Here is a 19543-nt window from a genome sequence, read left to right on the forward strand (position 1 = left end):
CACACTTTCTACAGCAAGGGATCCTCAGCAACTCCCTCTGCCCGGGGCTCCCCGCTCGGCACACGCACACCCCTCCTTGCCTCCCTCCCTCCCCGAGGGCTCAGCTCCGGGCCGGCCCAGCCGCGGTGCCGCCGTCGGGAGACCCGGCCCCCCCCGCGCAGGGCGGGGAGGGCGCGCCGGGGCTCGGGAGAGGAAGGGAGGGCAGGCCGGGGGAGTGGCCCGGCCGGGGCGGCCTCATAAATAGCCCTCGGCGGGGCGGCGGCGGGAGGAGCCGTCGGGTCTGTCGGAGCCGTCGAGGCCGCCGGCCGCCGCGGGCCCGCCGCGGTCACAGCCAAGTCAGGACGCGCGGACAGCGCCCCCCCCCGCGCCGCCGCCCCGCGCCCACCATGACGGCGGAGACCACCTGCAGGGCGTGGGAGATCTCGCGCCCAGTCTTCGAATCTGGCACCACTACGACTCCGACGGTGACTCCTTTCCCCCGGGGCGGCGGGGGAGCGGGGGCGAGGGGGCAGGCCCGCGGGAGGCTGGGGGGACCCCTCCGCTCCCCACCTGGCGGCCGCCGCCGCAGCCTCGGGGCGCAGCCCCGCAGCCGTGAAGGGGTCCGGGCGAGGGGCGCGGGCGCCGCTCCGCCGGGAGCGAGAGACGGGTCGGAGACGTCCCTGTGCCGGCGCTGGAGAGCGGAGAGTTTGGAGGGAGCGGTGACGGCAACCGTAACTCTTTGTGTTGTAGGCAATGGGTTCATGGATGGGAAGGAGCTACAAAACTTCATCCAGGAGCTGCAGCAGGCACGGAAGAAGGCAGGCTTGGTAGGTTAATGTTTGGCCCCACTTTTCCGTCTTCTCGGGAAAGAAGAGTTTTCTTGAGCAAACTCCAGCGCCCCAGTTCCTTTTGTTCTCTCTTGCCATGACACGGGTCATGCACCTGCCTCACCAGGCAAAGGGAAGTAGCTCGGTTAGAAATGAGCAGGCTGCAAATGAAATAAATCGTCTACTTTGGAAAGGTGAGACCAGGGTCCACCCCTGTGGAGAGCGGGTCCCGCTCATGCCTTGCCAGGCTACAAGCTGATACTTCTGACAGTGCTAAAAAACAAAAGTCAAGAAATACATGGATGTTGTCTTTTTGTCTTGGATGGGACCTTATCCCATTGCAATTAATATTATCTGATCTAGATACGTACTCTTACTAAAATGGGAAAGAAAAAAATAAAAAAGAAAAGATAAAGGGGGTGGGGGAAGAAAAAAGAAAAAGAAAAAAACACTTCAAGGTAGTTGGACTCTGTTTTATTTTCATACCTAACGGGCAGTACGGGCTGAAATGCATTCCTGCCCCTTGGTGGTCACTAAATAGATCTGCAGATGACTCCTAATCACTTCTTGTTCTTCACTAGGAGTATGAGTATGAGTACCAAATCCTGGCTGTTTAAACTGTTCAGAGAGACAACGAAGCTTTTGGTAGTGTTGTCAAAACTCTTCTGGGTATGAGTTATCGAAACATTAATTATTCATTTCCTCCAAACTATGCCCATATGAGAAAAACAACAATAAAAAAAGAGACAAAGAAAGAAATTAAAGATTCCATGTAAAGATTTGAATTAAAAGAGAAGGAAACATTTTTAACAAATAAATTGCCCTTAAAATAATCAGTTTCTAAATCAGGCCACTTTTAGCACCAAAGTCCAATATATAACCTAAGGGAATTGGTTTAAATTAATCTATGCTGAAAGACTTCTGAAGAAACAGAAAATAAAATTATAATTTAACTGGATGACATGTATGCATGGATAAAATAGATTAATACTTCATAATAAGAATGCCTCCAAATTGAGCAATAGAATTTCAATAATTAACTTTGCTTTGAAAGTTGCTGTATATTTTAGCAGTAAATGCAAAAAGAAAAAATAATCTTCATTGATTTTGTGGAAAATTGTATCTTCCTATTAATTGTGTGAGTGTAAACTTTACATATATGAAAATCTGTCTCCCAGCAGAGCCTCTAATGTTACTGCAGTTTAGGTACTAGTTAATTCTTCTGAGAGCTATTGGTGTAGGCTCTCGTTTTTGTGAATGCAAGTAAGTTTAAACTAAAATTAAAAATAAAATAAAACAAATCTAAAGTAAAAAAAAAAAAACCAAACAAACAAAACAGCCAATTGGGAGAGGAATGTGGGGTTTTTTTAGAGGGAAGAAGTATATTTTTTTCACTGAAAAGATTAAACTCAACTTCAATACATTTAAAGTATCGCAACAGAACAAATCTCTCTTCTATACTGAAGTGCGGGAAACTTAAGTATACTCGGTAGAAAGAAGATATAAAGCCTCTATATTTAGTATGAATGGCATTGTTAGTAGAAATGCTAATATATTATTCAGTAGTTAAAAAAATAATTAGAAGCTCAAGGACAAAAGTATTTATCATTTAAAAATCAGATTCATTTCTCTCTCAAATTAAGCATGCATCTCTTAAAAACAGATCCTATTCAAAGCAACACAGAAAGCTTCATAGGATTATTCTTATCTGCTACAAATGTTATAATTTCTGTGGTTTTTTTAAAATAACTCCTGCCTGTATCTCATGCTATATTTTAAAAATGCTCAGGTGTCTAAGTTTTCCTTTCCCATTTCTCTGATTCAAACCTAACTTTGGAGTGTTCTGCTAAGAGCAATCTACAGTAGCAACACCAAATTCAGCACTTGGTCTGTGGGCTCTGAAGTACAGCTATATATCATCTATGTTTCAGATCTAATCTGATTCTTGGGTTTGAAGGCTCATTTGCCAAACCAGCATCTCATTAGTTCATTTTTTTGTCTCATGGGACACTAATTCAGTAGCATTGAATTTCTATTTTTTTGCCAGAAGGGACACATTGAAAAACTAGTGTAGGTTATATGTAATTTCCTTGTCTGTCCTTCTTTTAACACCCCAAAGCTTCTTTGTCATCATTAACTTCTGCATTTCAGGTCATTCTCCTTCTCACTATTTTTGAAATATTCAATTATGCATTCTTCATAGCTGGATTTTGCATCAGTCATGCCATATGCTTTAAAGAATCACATTGATTCTGTCATCAAATAGGACGGTTTAATATTTCCCAATATTCTTCCCAACCATGGAACTATTCTAATTATGTTCTAATGCTAATCCCTGTATTAATCCACTCAGTAAGCCTGTACTTTCACAGCTGTTTTTTCTCAGATAGAGCATGCAGCTTGATTCAGGCTAGTCCCAATGGGGGGAATGTGTACTCACAAGTTTTAGGGCTTGGGTTTTGGTAACATTAGGCATTATGGTAGACAGTGATTTGATCTGATCTAATTTCAATCATGTTAAAAGAACTGCCTCTTTTTTAAAGATAAAAGCTATATAAGTATATAAGCTTCCATTTATTGTGCTCCACATTTATGTAATACATTCCCTATTTCCCAAAAGAAACTTTGAGATATAAGTGATTAATACAGAAGCTGATAAAGTGTCAATAGGTGGATGTTGGCCGAACTATTCCACATTCATTTCTCACTTTCCCTGCATATATAGATAGTGACAATATTTCTCCACAGAAATACGATTTATAAATACAGTCATGTAAGTGTTTTTATAGTGCCATCTATCCTTATATTTTCAAATTATATAAAAAAAACCTATTTTTTTTCTACAGTTCCACTTGTTGGACAAATTTCTCTTCTGAGGTGTCTGACTGAGGTGTGAAGGGCTAGTTTCTTAATTTCAAAAATTGAATACTGCATCTGTATCAAGTTTAGAAGTAGACTTGGTTAAATTTAGGCAAGTTTTTTTGACCAAAAATATTTATTTGAATAATACAACTCAAAAAACTCATCAAACAGCTGAAGAGCGGGTGAAGTGAACACAAAAAAAAACTACAATAATTTCTGAATAATGAATTAGAGGACAAGCATCCTGTTTTGTTTAACCTGTAATTTACTCTGCCTCCTTCCATGGCTGGACACTGTCTGGCACTGCAGAGCTGCTATTAGAAAGATTAGTAAAATGTTTAACCAAGACTAATTAAAATCCAAGTGTCTAAATTCTCCATTCTACGTGCTAAGCAAACTTGTCCCCACTTTGGGATCATTAGATGAAAGGTGACTTTGAAGTGCATTGTATTAATAACCACATCTCTAATTAAAGCCATGGTAAATTACTAACCTGCCATGGATGACTTTGACCGAAATAGGATACTAGGCCGTGACTGTATCAGCTACAAGGAACTGACATTTTAGTTAGCTTTGGTAGTGAAATTTGGGACAAACTACAATGGACTTTGTACAGCTGAGATTCCCCATGTCTCCAGTCAGAGAATCACTTAGGTCCTATACAGTCAGATTTATTATAGCAACTAAACCTTTAATTTTCAAAGTTTGCTGTATCTTCATCTGTAACCATAGAACTGTCCATTGTATTATTATAACTGTAACCCTGATTCATGCTGCATGGTTTCAATAGCTCACACCTATAAGAAATACAATGAAAATTAAAAGTTTGATCAGTATTGAAGGTTGATGGCAGCTCATATCAAAGCAAGACAAGTCAATTGAAGTGTGAAATCAAATATTTAGATATTCATCCCAAGGCTGGCATCTTTTTCACAGCCTAGAATGAGGACAGCCTTAAGAGAGCAGATGTATAGCAGGGACCATAATTTACATGAAGAACAATGATGGCTTTATTCTGTCAGATTTAAGATTTTGCTCGAAGTTTTCTTCCCCCTAAATCTGCCTCTCTACAGTTCAGCAGTGACATTTTGACTCTGTTTCCATGATAACCAAATACTAAACAGTGAAAAATATGATACTGTGATGAGTTCTTTTAGGACTAAAATAGCATCCATTGTTCAGGAAAAATCCACTCAAAGATGTGGAAAGGCTATTTTGGTGTTCAGATGTCTTATACTGAATTTTTTCTTATTTTGAAAGATTTCACACTGCCTTTAAGTTACTAATTTAAGAATGAAAACTGAGGAAACGGACTAATAATTGCCTATGAACTACACTGTCATGCTCCTAAAGAAAGGATCTGTTATACGCATCTTCCAACACACTTGTCTTTATAATTTTTTCATTCTGTAAACTAAAATAGAGTTCTAGGTATTTAAATGACAATCATTCACACTGACTATAATATAATTCCTTAAGAAGTAAAATTTATCACAATGACATTATTCATGATTAAAAAATACTAATTTTCATTTAAACTTGAGGAGTCTAGCCGTGATGAGTGTATTTCATTAAATGTAGCATATTATTTTGCAACTAATAGAATATTCAAGTAAGTTTACATATGTTTCCCTGTATCTTGAAGTAATGATTCTATCATTGTAACTTTGTAGGATTTGACACCTGAAATGAAAGCTTTTGTGGACCAATATGGGAAGACTACTGATGGAAAAATAGGAATAGTCGAGGTAAGACTGTTACTTTGTAACAAAAGACTGACCTTTACTTGAATACATTTAGCACAGAACAACATGAACATAACATGAGATAACCAATCTCTTATCCTTGTGTAGCTGCTCAACAATTGTACCTTTTAGGCAACTTGCTAGGAAAGAGTTTTCTTTCACTTTCACTCTTCAGTGCTGCAAGACAAAAAGGAGAATTCGTGGGGTTACAGTTTAAGAAGTCACTTTTTTGAGCTTAAATTGACAACTCGTTTATGTCACTCTGAGTGCAATGAGACTGCAGTTTTATTATTAAATGGTATTATATTTTTTCCCGATAATAAGAAATCTGACCTAGAGAGCTAATTAGGGAACAGCTGGAAACAAGCCAGGCCTGAAAAATTCTACAGTGACCAACTTTGGGTCAGCAGCTAATTTTAAAATAGAGGACTGAATAGAATCTGTAAAAGTCAATAGGAAGTATCACTGCTGATATAATAGATAATGTAAAGATATCTTTTCTGTCATATGTCTCAATTTCATAAACTTGTTTAAATGCATATTTAATTATGACTAAACTACCATAGAAATATGATCAGTTTGTTTCACTTGCAGCTGTAATTGATTTTTAAAAATGCATCTTTTGACAATACTTAGTATTGATCAAATAGCTCTGCATCTAGAAAGAACTACTGTTTATTTGGTCTAACAAAATGTTTGGGTTTGGACTAACAAACACATATTTATTTCGTATCGAGAAATCCTGTTTAAATAGTCGTTTTGCATATGTGTAACATCAAGCATTGGACGCAAGAAGAATTTGTGAACAGTGCCTGAAAAAGACTATGCTTCTTCACTTAGGAAAGATAACTGGAACATTTACCTTACAAATTATTTTTCTGATTCTGATATTGACTTAATGGGTAAAGATGAGCAAAGCCAGTAGGGTCTGATATGGCTCACCACCCCCAGTGAAGCACCAAGCATGCTCAGCATCCACGGAAGCTACTGGATAGTGACAGTATTGAGTCCCGTGACTGAAGGGACTTTCTCCCTTAATATAGCAGTTTCAAACCCAATAGCTATATTTTATTTCACTTACATCAGCATGAAGATTGATTTGGAAAGTGCTGATGGAACTCATGAAAAATCTTGTACATGCAGAGCAGTATGAAATTAAAGTTGGTATTTGGATTTGATTCTCCTTCCTTACAAAAAAAAAAAATCCAGTTATTCCAGATTGCTCCCATTTACATAGTATATCAAATAGTTTTTCTACAAAATGTGTATGAATGCTGTTTAAAAAAAAAAGATGTAAAGCATTCAGACTCCCAACCATCATAATGAATATCCCAGTATGTGACAAAAAATGTGCGAGCAAATAATGAGTTTTCAGGAAAGGTCTGTTGACTGAGATAAAGAGGAGGCCTGGGTGGCTTCACAAAGGAAGGAGTGGATTTTCAGATCAGATTAAGTGTCAATTCTGTCTTTGCAAGCACAATGCAGTTAGTTCACTGGCTTTAATCCAGTGCTCTCCAGCTAAAGGCAAAGTCTGACCTGTTCACTTTCTTGTCATTGTGTAAGAGACCTTTAATTCACCTTTTGTACTCATTCAGACCAATGCTTTCACTAAAATGTGCTTGTGAAACCCAAGGTTTCAAAACTCGGAACTGCGGCAATTCTACATTCAAATTATTTGAAGATTACTGCTGCCATAAAAATAACTACACATTAGCCTAAAATATTCTTTGTCCTCCCATGTTCTATTATAGGATTTTAAAAAAGAAAATTCACTGTATCAGGTGAAAGGAATTTTAAATAGCATTAAATATAATGGAATTTACTTAGAGAACGATTTCTAGAAAAGAGTTATGATTTAGGCTATGAGAGTATTTTTTCTGCTAGGTAACTTATAAAGACACATCTCAGCCTGCAGCTGAGGAGAGAGGAGTCAAACCAGTGTCAGGCTTTGTGGTTGTCCTCTATTATTTGTGATACAGAAATAACCAATGCTCTCCATAAAAGCAGCAAAGTTCACTAAACTACTATTGCTGCCATACACGGACTCGCAGTGGTCTGCACTCTTACTCACACATTCTCATGAAGTCCCCCTATGCTTATCCTCACAAAGAAGTAATGACTTGAAATAGGTTTCCATCTTTCTTCTCAGTAGCGGTATAAAACTGGGAAGTTGAGCCTGTTTCCACATGACCTCTTCATCCCTTAATACTGCAAAGTTTTCCACGAAAAACAATTTAATGCTTTCCCCTGAGACACAGAAAGAGTGAGAGGTATAGCTTAAAATAAGGTCATATATTCTGTACCTCAAATACAGTTTGGTACTGCTAATAAGCTGTTAATGATTCTTTGGACAGTTACTATTTTACATTCACCCTTGCACCTTGTACTATTTTACAGTGTCCTTGCAAAACTCACAGGAGTTACCTATGTCACTGAACGACATCTTATTTATAATTTCCACACATGCAAACCCTTTCCCACTGTCCTAATCAGTCCCTTCCCCCAAACTCTGCTTTTTGTTCTAAGCAGTTCTTCCATTCCATTTGCTATTAAATAGGAATGTACTCTAAAAATCAAGCTTGTCTGTCATAGGAGAAATAAAAACATTTTTCCATAAATCAAGACACATTTAGCTACTGCGTCTGTATGAATATGTACTTACCCACATGTGTATATGCTATTTATAATGGAGTAGATTTTGAAAGCTGCTGACAAAAACGCATTGTTCAAGTTGCTTTTGGTTTGGTGTTGAGCCATTTAGCAAAAGTACTCAGAAGGCTCTGATGGGTTTGACAGCCTGTCATCAGCTGCGCCATTTCTGTAAGGAGAGTGCTCTGATGTGTCTTTTCAGTTGTACCAACAATCAAAGAATATAACTGATTCCTTGCATAGATAATTGTAGAGAAACAAGAGATATGTCTCCATAGCCTCCTTGTGCCTGTGGGGGGAGAGCTGAACTCACTTATGGCTCTGCTGGATCCCAATAAAAAAGCCTCAGCAATTAGGTAATAGCACTGAAACAGGCAGAACAAGGGATTTGAGGATGTGAAAGAAAGGCAGAAAAACAAAAATTTGATTAGAAATTTTAAGATGGGACTCCAGGAATTCTGCAGATGTCATTTTTCATTAAAGAATTCAGCTAAGAAATCTTTCTCCATTTTCTCTTCCTAGTAAGCACAGCTGCTCTATTCTCCAAGTAAAAAGTTTTCTTTAATCAAAACACATTTCATACATTTTGAGGACAGAAAAAAAATATTGGGTTTTTGTTAAAAACAAATCGTGATTTTACATTAAATTATACAGCAATGCTTTCCATCTTCTACATTTGTCACTTGCCAAAATTGAGTTATAGTAAATGAACATTTGCAATAATCAGTACAATAATGTGTCTGATTTTAAAAAAGCCTTTTGTAGAGGAGAGGCATTGGAAGAACCACCCCTGGTTTTGCAGGGCTAAAAACCCTTTTGATTTCTTTCTGGTATTTATAGCTCTTCTTGAACACATCTCCAAGTCCGACAATTGAGCACTGGTTGCCAACCCTCACCCTCCCTGTTTTCTTTTTTTTCTCCTGGCTTTTCCTTATATTTAACCATTTGCCTTACACATGTGTTCTTCATGTCAGCGTTCATCTTTCTTCTTGCTCTTCCTTGCCATTGTGAGTAGTCTGTTTTCCTCACTTTCTTCATTCATAGTCCTTCACACCTATCATCGATGCATTCTCTCATCATGCTTTCCCTTCATGCCAATTCAATGGTTTTCAGTACAGATCCTAGCTCTACATGGGTGAATTAATTTTTTCCCCTTTCCCCAGCTACCCTTTTCGTAAAGTGCCGCCTCACTCCCTCCTCTCAGACCTCAGTTAAGTTTGACCTTGAGGAATATGGCAAAGCTGCAAGCCAGAAGCCTTTCAGAGCCTTCTTCCAAACATTTCAGCTAGCAGGATGAAGCTTCCTATGGGGCCACTATAGGGCAGTATGAGCACAAAGAATTTCATATGCTTTTAAAAAGCTTCATGCTCTATTACAGGCTCAGCTGGCCTAGTGAAGAATCAAAATTTAATCTTGCATAAATTGTGTTACAGCTTGCTCAGATATTGCCAACGGAAGAGAATTTCCTGTTGTTCTTCAGATGCCAGCAGCTAAAGTCAAGCGAAGACTTCATGCAGGTACAGTATGAAAAGTTGCCTGTTGTAAAACCATCCAAGACTTGCTTGCCATAAATATATCATTAAAGCATCCATATTCTGATTGCAGACATGGAGGAAATATGACAGCGACCACAGTGGCTTCATTGATTCTGAGGAACTTAAGGTAAATCAATATCTCTGAGTATGTATGACATGAGAACAGGTGTTGGATTACAGCCCTGTTGCTATCTCTTTCTTCAGATGCATGTTTTTGCATTTCAAACACAACAAAAAAGGAATATAATTAGCTGATGTTTTTATCACCAGTAAATTATTTAAAGCGAAACCCTAATCTTATCGATGTGGTTTAAAACATATTTTAATTCAGATCAAGTTTGTCTCGAGTGACTCAGGGCAGCAGGTAGCTTAGAAGTAAGAAAGATTAAGAAAGTAAGATGGGCCTCTGGAAGCTATGTTGCTTATTTTTTTGGGTATATTAGGGAGGAGGTCTCTTTTGTTGGGTTTCTCCTAAGGGCATTTCTACCATTAATCACTATGCTGCTGGACAGATCATGCTCTCTCAAGTACCATGTAACCCTACAGTTTCCTCTGTCATACTGTTAGACTAATACAAATGGAATTGGACTGCCCTTGCTTGGTTAGCCTAGTAGGATTTTGGTATCAGCTTTAATATGCACAAAAAAGAGCAGAATCGAGATTATTCCATTGGTCATCTCAGACTTGCAGAAGCATTAAAACTAAAGTGATTTTACTTCTCTAGTCATACAACCAACAGTAATTTGTAGATGCTGTGATTCTCTGTCACAGAATCACAGAGTGGTTGTTAGGGACCTCTGGATGTCACCTGGTCCAACCCCCCTATTCAAGCAGAGCCACTTAAACCCAGTTGCTCAGTCACCTTCATAGTGAAAACATGTTTCCTGATGCTCCTCTCGTGTTTCACTTAGTGACCATTGCCTCTGGTCCTGTCACTAGCCTGGCTCCATACTCTTTGCACCCTCCCTTGAAGTATTTACTTTCACAATGTCACCCTGAAACTCCTCCAAGCTGAAGATCCCAGTTCTCTCAGCCTTTCCTCATAGGACAGATGGTCATATTCAATAGCATCTGAGTAGAAAGGTGCCATTTTCCACAGTTAATTGTACTTGATTCATTACTGTAGCTTTACATTCAAAGGAATCAAAGCAATTCATAGCAAGAGAAAGGCCTAGCAGTGCTTATCCATCTAATTTGGACTATTCTCCCCATATGTCATATAAAACAGAGTTATGTAAATTTTATTAACTAAAGGACCAGGAGATCAAACTTTCCAAAATCATTACAGATCTTCTGTTCAGAAAAGGAATCCACATCAGAAAATTCACATCTTTTTTCGTTTTTCCTTCCTCTTTTGAGTTTGGTATCTGTGTGATATTTGCTGAGGATTTAACCTTAAGGTAACCCTCAGGCAGATGAGCCCATTCTCCTGATGACTGGTTGCAGGAGGTTGGTATGTCTAAAGTTGGTAGGATCAGGAGGAGGTAGCCCTTGAGAACTCTCCAGCTGTTAGATAATGCCTTAAGGACTGCTGCTGACTGCTATAATTTAAAATAGACTTTAAAAGGCAGGGCTGATTGAGGACCGGCTGAAGAATGAACATTTTAACTGAATCCGTAATGGTCCCATCTCTCTTGTGTTGTGAGATTTTGTGTGCCTCAGAGAAAAAGGTCATTTTAACATGTTGAAAATGAGACACAAATACACAGTTTTATTTTTAGATCAGCATTTCTTGACAAGCACAAGCATTTTAAGTATTTGCTATGTGAGGAGTACACCCACGGACGACTTTGTAAGTGAGATTCAAGCTGGAAATCAGGAAAACTTTCTAACAATAGTAATGGCAGTAGAATATGTTGTCTAAGATGGAGGCAAACTCATCATCACTGTGTTTTGGAAAGGTTTGGCAATAGCTCAGATCAGACAGTAATTTAGGAAGTTTAGATAAATAGAATCCTTTCTTGAACATGGAGATGGACTGGATAGCCTTTCAATGTCCTTTCCAGTTCTATTTTCCATCATAGGACACAAGATTAAACATGTCTCCACAACATCCATTTACTGCATTTCAGTCATGTTCTTCCTATACAAACTACCAGGAAGGGCCTCCAGCACGGAGGGGGCCAAACTCAAACAACTACAGCGGGTATTAGGTGTATGACTATCAGCATGGTTGCATTCCAGTTGAGGACAACAAGTATATTTTCTTATATGCTTCAAGTATGTTTTCTTATATGCTTTCCCATTTTCTATCTCGAAATGTGGCCCAAAATTCCACAAAGATAATGACACTCCAATTGACGACAGGAATTAGGTGCTTCATTGAGCATTGACAGGCATACAGACATAACAGGTCTTGTAATGCCCTTGCTAAACAATTTGGTATCTTTCTTTTTTTAATGTCACAGATCTAGTGCAGAAATTTAAAACACTGAATAGGTGAAAAGCATCTTATTTTTTAAAGTAAAAATGGTTGGTGTTTCAAGTAATGTGACATCAAATTCTCATTCTAAAATGCAACGAAATTGGTTGCACACATTTAAAGTACAAGGTAGGAAGGAGCAATGTTCATATCTAGCAGTGGGTACTGCCATAGGCAAGGACAAAACTTGATTAATCATTGATCCTTTCTGGAAAATTGTTCCTATGTTGCAAGAAGTGAATAGGCATCCAAGTTTAAAAGGAGACCCAAGGTTAATTAGCTTAGTTTACTGATAGAGCTGATTAGGAAGCAGTATTCTTGAAAGCCAAACTTTTTTCCAAATTCACAATACAACAAATGGCATACAATGCAGAAAGTTTTAGGAGTCACTTTTTCCAAATAAAATGCAGTGTACTTGAACTTATCAAAAGAAACTTATATTCTTAGCTGTAACTATTTTTTTCATACTTATTTGGAACTTCAACAGTAAATACTACAGTGGAAGTAAAATAGCATTTTCCATTACCTTAATCCAAAGTTAGCAAGTCAAATATTTTATACTGTAGATAAAAATTCACCTATTATTCTTCTATTTAACAGAGCTTCTTGAAAGATTTATTACAGAAAGCAAATAAGCAGATTGAAGACTCAAAGCTAACGGAATACACAGAAATAATGGTAAGATTATTCAAAGGAATAATGGGTTAATCTAAACTCCGTTTAGCCACTAGAAGGCTCCAAATGACTTGGGGACCAACTAAGTCCCAATCAGGCTAGCTATGTCATTGCAACAGAGAGACAACTGTGGCACTGCAAGTACTTCTGCAGCTACGGAGTTTCGATGGGCAGTTTTCAGTGCTGCTTAAAAAACAAAAGCCCAGGAATTTCTAAGCTTCTTGGTATATATATCTGGCACATCGTGCTATTTTCCTGTTTTGTTTCCTTGTGCCATTAGTTGTAAAACTGAAATCTTCGCAGTTAGGAGAAAAACTGTTGCTACTGTCATAATTACATTATTATGTTTAGATCAAATTAATTTGGAGTTCCTGTCTATATTTTGCCTTCTTACAGTGCTGTGATGTCTGTCTCTTGTCTTAGAAGCCATTACTGCATGGTGGTTTCTTACCAGACTTACAAACATCTCATACTTTCCTTCTCCACCTGCTTCAAGAAGGAGAAATCGATGTTTTAGATAGACGCTATAACAAAACTGTTGCTTCCCTGACCTTAAATCAGCCCATCCTTGGAACACTCCTTCCATCCCACTGCTATGGTACTCCACAGTGAGGACTAGTACTGGCTTCTGTGTGGGCTTTTCAAGAAAAAAAAAAGACAGAATTCCGGTCTTCAGGAAATGTATATCACTACATTTATTGTTTTATCAGCTTGTTTTCATCCTAAAATATTTTTAGCAATTTAAAACATGCTAGGTAAACACTCTAACCCTCACACTGGCTTAAGAATGGTTGAACAAAACTTGTGTTTCTCCTGGAAGAAGTCTGCTGATTCGTTGTACCAGTATGAACCATTTATTTAGAATTGTCACTGTTTATTCGCTGGTGAAGATAAAATGTATCCTGTTCATTCAGGGAGCTTTTTAACCATCATCATAAAGTGTTTTATAAGTTCTGGCCTCTGCAGAGATACACAATCACAAATAATTTTGTTATAAGAAAAAAAATATAAGCCCAGCTCTCCCATAATCTCCACAGAAAACAAAAGACTAATAGAAAATGTACAGTCCTGAGCAGCTGCTGGCAGGTACAGCCAGCCACTAATAACCCATCAAAATACAAAATACATTGACTTCACAGCTGCCACTGCTTACCTTGCCCAAATGCAAATCTGCTTTCATGGGAAACACAGGCAAGGCAGATGCTTTTATACAAAAGGAAGAAAGTATTAAAAGGAACCAGGGCGTTACGTAGAAATAAATGCTTGTAGAATTAGTAACTTTTTCTGGTATATTTTGCCATTTATTGTCTAAAGTAAAATTAGGTCTTTTTCCATTGCATTGCATTAATTTTCTCTTTTAAAGGATATACACTTAGGTAGATATGTCAGTACAGAATGTTGCTTCTCCTCTTATGTATAAATTACATCTAAAATGACTGCGATTGCAAGTGATGGGATGGAGTGTTGGTGGAGGTGCTTTCAGCGTTTTGTAGTCTACTGCTTTTGAGACTCTTTTATACAGCAAATGCAATATAGTGTTTGAAAGTAGAAAAATGGAACCATACAGACATAAATACTGGGAGAGGAAGTCCCACGCAGGAGCAATATCTCCATCTAGTTCTAATAGCTAATATAAGCTGCTAGTGCCTCTCAAGCAGCAGGAGATCATACTTTCAAGGCCTCAAAGTAAAATACTTTAATACAAGAGAGTTATTAAAAATTATTATTCACTTATTTGGTCAAATTACATTAATATATTTATTCCTGTAATTTAATTATGTATAGTTGGAGAAATTTATTTTCCCATTTTAATACCATCAACAAAATCTCATCATCTGATCACCCTTTTTTTTTTTTAATATATCACAGTAACAGAACATTATCATTACTTAAATATTTAGACCTAGCAGTCAATTAGATGAAATGTCTATTATTTTCTGTCTAAGTAGAGCTGAATGCCTGGGATTCTATTGAACTTTATCTGATGTTTTTTTCATCTTTATGAATAGAGAATAATAATTCTATTATCAAATCATGACATGAAGTCAAAAGTAAAGTGTTATCACATCAACACTCCCCTCATTTATAAACAATTACACGTGCGTTTCTCATACAGGACATTCATCACTGTCTTAAGACTTACCTTACAGTAGGTTAATCAGAATTACTATAAATTACTTAGGCAGTACTTAAAATAAATGTATTACACAGCAAATGTGACAGATTAAAACCCAGGGCCATCATTTCAGGATAAAGATAATTGATTTTAAGTTTTCTAAGTAAGAGTTTTCTTCATTATGTTGATTAATTTTCATTAGCAATGTAAAATTATATATTTTTTCAGCTCAGGATGTTTGATGCAAACAATGATGGAAAGCTGGAGCTTACTGAACTGGCCAGGTATGTCTTCTGTTTCTTTTCATAACAAATACCATGTACCAAATGCTGTAATGGAAACAATTAAATATTTTGACCTTTGTTCTTTCTCTCCAAAGACTACTTCCTGTACAGGAAAATTTTCTTATTAAATTTCAGGTATGAATATTGACATTCTTCAGTTAACTTGTCACCATCACATATAACTGGTATCATTAATGGATTTGTTTTCCTTTCGGCATTTAGGGTGTCAAAATGTGTGCAAAAGAATTCAACAAAGCCTTTGAGATGTATGATCAAGTAAGTCTTCAAAACACCTTTTTAATACTAGTGTAGTTTAATGGCACTTATTTTCTGAATCTGTGGAAAACTAGCCATAACCTCAGAAATGAAAAATAAATTTTTAAAATTATCTTTAATGGTATTTTTCAGGATGGCAATGGTTATATAGATGAAAATGAACTCGATGCCCTACTGAAGGATCTCTGTGAAAAGAACAAAAAGGTAATCCTAGAGGACTTTTTCCCCTTAGAGATTAGATTTAATTTGGATTTTAAGGACACTTTAATCCATCCTAATAAGATAAATATAGAGCTTCTAAGTCATAATTCCTGAAGTCAAAGTACAACTAAAAATTGTGGTGGAAATAATAGCAGTGTAAATCCTGAACTAGGGAAGTTGTGATTACACAATGACACTGTCAAAATCTTGCTTGCTTCTGAGACACCAGCTATCAGCAAGCTAACATATGGCAATAACATGGATAACGTACAAATAAATAACATTTCCAATGTGTTACGTTTGGACAGGCTGAGAATACCCTTTTTTTTTCTTCTCATTTCCTGCCATTGGAAGTAAACTTGTTCATGCTGATAACTAAACAGGATTATAAAGTATTATCTGTTCTTTAAATAGGAATTAGACATTACCAACCTTGCAACATACAAGAAAAGCATCATGGCCTTGTCGGATGGAGGAAAGCTTTACCGAGCAGAATTGGCTCTTATTCTTTGTGCTGAGGAAAACTAGAGCTCTTCTATCATGTCCACTTAACTAGTGATGTACTCTACACAATAACTGTGCACTGTAAGGGAGTAGGCTGTATTTTTAAACTGCATATAGAAAATTAGCCAGGATGTGTGGCACATTCCTTTCAGTTTGTTTCTATACTGTTTGTAATGTACAGTTTTTGTAACAATAAGACTGATAAAGAGAATGTCTATGTTTGGGCCAGTCTGTATATTCAAAAAGAAACTAAAATACGCCAGGGTTGGTTTTGGTTGGGTTTTTTGCTTTCATAAACATGGCTGGATAAAAAATAAACCTGCTGACATTGCTGTGGTCATCATATCCTTTGACACTTGCAACATTTCTTGTTGAACTACATAACAAAAAGATCTACAGGTATCTTTCCCATTTCAACTAAAGGTAAGGTTTTTAAACATAACACGAATTCAGATTAAACATGATCTAGGTCTGAAAAAGGAAAGAGACATTGACATGTCTAATTTCCAAAACTTAATAAGGCACTAAGAAATATTTTCAGTTGTCAAGCCCCCCACTTTCAGGTCTGTGCTCTCTGCAGTTTTACAATTACTCTTCTCATTATGAATTCATAGCATATAGACAAAGCATTTATCTGGAATAGATTTCCATGCAGTAGTTGATAAAAATATAGTGTTTCCAATCTAGTTGTTTTACTGAATTTAAACATAGGCACTTCATAAATAAATGCCTTTAATCCATCTTGGAATCCTGGCTAAATGACAGGTAGTATAGTTAATACACAGATTAACATATGATATTATAAGTGTACCTTTCATGACTATTGCTGTGTCAGAGAATATGACAATCCATTTTCTAAACTATTTTCACATTTTGCAGGTTATAATTATTCTAGTCAATTGCTGTTTTTACATCATATTCTGTGTAATCTATAATTAAATTTAATATCCTAAGATTGTTGGTGTCTAGTTTGTGTATCTCCTGAATTCTTCCTTCTGTACCATGTAAAGGACAAATTGACTATTCTAAAAAAATGTGCCTCCTTGGATCTTACACTGAATCACTAGTCTACAATAGTAGTATTAAAATTTGACACTAAATGAAAAAAATAGTAAAGATTTTGTAACAATATGGTAATTTAGTTTACACGGTGGGCTCTGCTTTTTATTATGTTAGAGATGTATTTTCTAATGGGAACTATACTACGAAGCATCCCTCTCTTCTTGCATCTTTTTTTTTTTGGCCTGGCTTCCTTTTTACTTTACACCAATTTTATGCCAGACAGCTTCATGAATGTCCAGGCCATTGCTCTCAGTAAGTACTGGAGAAGGAAGGAAATTGGGCTGTCTTAAGGCCAAGAAACCTGTGCTGCCTCCACGTACAACTGTTTTGGAAGCAATTCCAGGTTAGCAGATTAGCTATGTGCAACTTCTCAGATGCCTCTCTGCATCTTACTTAACAAATGGAAGCAAATGCATTTTATTTGAAATGTGTCTCAAACAATGAGACTCAGATCCTTCGGTATTACAGTCAAAGAACTCCCACTGAAATGAATCCTTGAATTCCTCAGGTGAACTCAGGCAACTAAATACCATTTCAGGAAAGGCTTAATAGCCTTGGGCTCTCTCCAGGCTGAGCCTTGGAAAGTTAAGGAGTAGGTGGTGCTGGATGGGGTCTTGCTGGCAAAAAACCACACAAAACATTAAAATAAGGTAAAGCTAGCTCATACTCACTGCTTTACTCCCACTCCACGCACAGTGATTTAACTTCTCATCTGCTTGTCTCTTTTCTCTATGCAATGTGAAATACAACTGTGTACGTTAAGTGAAGGAACAGTGAATTTGCCTATCAGTACAATAAATGATTGATCTTGTTCATATTGTGCACTTGAAACCCTGGATTTTGCTTTATTTTAAGAGCGTAAAGAAAAAACCCTAAACCTTGTGTGTCAAAATATGATGTTTGCTAAGTGGGAGATAAAGCATTTAAAGTGTTTTGACAAAGAGTTACCACAGAAACTGAAATCTGTCTTCCTGAACATGAGTAAAGTTAAGTGTCACATATCTGTTCTGAAGACACCCTTCTGCTACTGCTGCTGCCCACGAGCTGGTTCTGCTGTGGAGCACAGCACCAAAACCAGGTCTCAGTCACCCACAGACACTGTTTCCTGCAGTTATTTCTCATAAATAAAACTTGGACTAGAAGGCAGCAATTAAAAACCCCAGTTCTAGCAAAGGTGCCTACTATGTCAATGCAAAGTAAAGCCTGACAAGTATGGCTAAGTCAAAACTGCTGTAAAAACTCCAGGTTTTAAATTCTCTAAATCACTCCTGGGCAGAGCTTTTAAAAATGTCATGGCTGGGGCAGAATGAGGCTTAGAATAAAAAGAAAGGTGGTGAAAGGGAAGACTGCAAGCTTTTTTCTTCTGGTAGATATCTGGTGACCAAAGTAAAGTAAAATTGTAGCATGCAAAAAGATGTGGTGCAAATATTCCATATTCCAGCTAAACAGAGAATCTGACTAACACAAAGCTACCTGGGTTCCACTTTATTGAAGCTATTAACCATTTCTGCTGTCTAAAAATACGTATTTTATTAAAATAAACATTCAAATAAGCATTCAAGCTAACAAATGCTCAAACTGTCCTACAAATTACACATATGCTGTAAAAAATTTTAGCCCATTCTAGTTTAAATGTGTACAGATTAAAATTTAACACAGTGCTAGGTATTCAAATCAAAGAAGGTGATTTTCAAATAATTTTAAAGCACAAGCCAGCAAATTTTCAGTAATACTGAAAGAAAAAACAAGAACAGTAACTATTAGGACCTTCATAAACCTTTGGCATTATAAATGCAGTGTTTGCTGACAGAAGTAAACCTTAACAGTACCAGGTCAGGCAAAGTGAGTGCCTGCTTCTAGCTGTGCCCACACCACTGTCCATCAGCCCACCTCAGGGGTCACTAACACTGCCCAGCTGACCATTATGGAGAATATCATGTGAATGTTCACCAATGACTTAAATGGGATCGAACACAGACCTCGAAGTAATTTGGTTTTTGTTCGTTCACTGCTGCACTGTTCTATCCTCAACAGTTCATGTACAGTACACAGCACTAATCTAATCCTCCCTGTTTACAATTTAGTTATGCATCTTTAAAAAGATTACCCACACAAGCTTACAAAATTCTGGAACAGGACATTCCATGGTAAAATGTCAAATACAGATCAGGCTACTGACAGTCAGCAGCGCTTTTACGCAAAATGAACCTCGCCAATGAACAAGATACATACATGCTGCTGCTGAACTCCACTTAAACTTGGATTAAGTCTTTGTTTCGTTACACAAGGTTTGCTTTTTCTGATTTATACTAAGCCCTCATCGTAATCATGGTTATAATCCCTGGTTATGGAGGCAAGCTGAAATCCACATCGACTTGCAGTGTCTATGAGGAAGCACAGAATCCC

General features: G+C 37.5%; 1 protein-coding gene across 1 annotated transcript; it reads left to right on the top strand.

The window, feature by feature from the left end:
• Nucleotides 1-392: 392 nt before the first annotated feature.
• Nucleotides 393-17964, top strand: CALB1 (calbindin 1). The gene is made up of 11 exons (XM_018078652.2): nt 393-464; nt 730-806; nt 5342-5416; nt 9496-9579; nt 9668-9724; nt 12620-12697; nt 15039-15094; nt 15190-15229; nt 15317-15370; nt 15503-15574; nt 15986-17964. The coding sequence occupies exons 2-11, from the start codon at nt 741-743 to the stop codon at nt 16097-16099; spliced, it is 696 nt and encodes a 231-aa protein (XP_017934141.2). The 5' UTR covers nt 393-464; nt 730-740; the 3' UTR covers nt 16100-17964.
• Nucleotides 17965-19543: the final 1579 nt, after the last annotated feature.

Source organism: Manacus vitellinus, unplaced genomic scaffold (genome assembly GCF_001715985.3).
Source record: "Manacus vitellinus isolate BGI_N305 unplaced genomic scaffold, ASM171598v3 scaffold_1_pilon, whole genome shotgun sequence".
NCBI lineage: Eukaryota > Metazoa > Chordata > Aves > Passeriformes > Pipridae > Manacus > Manacus vitellinus.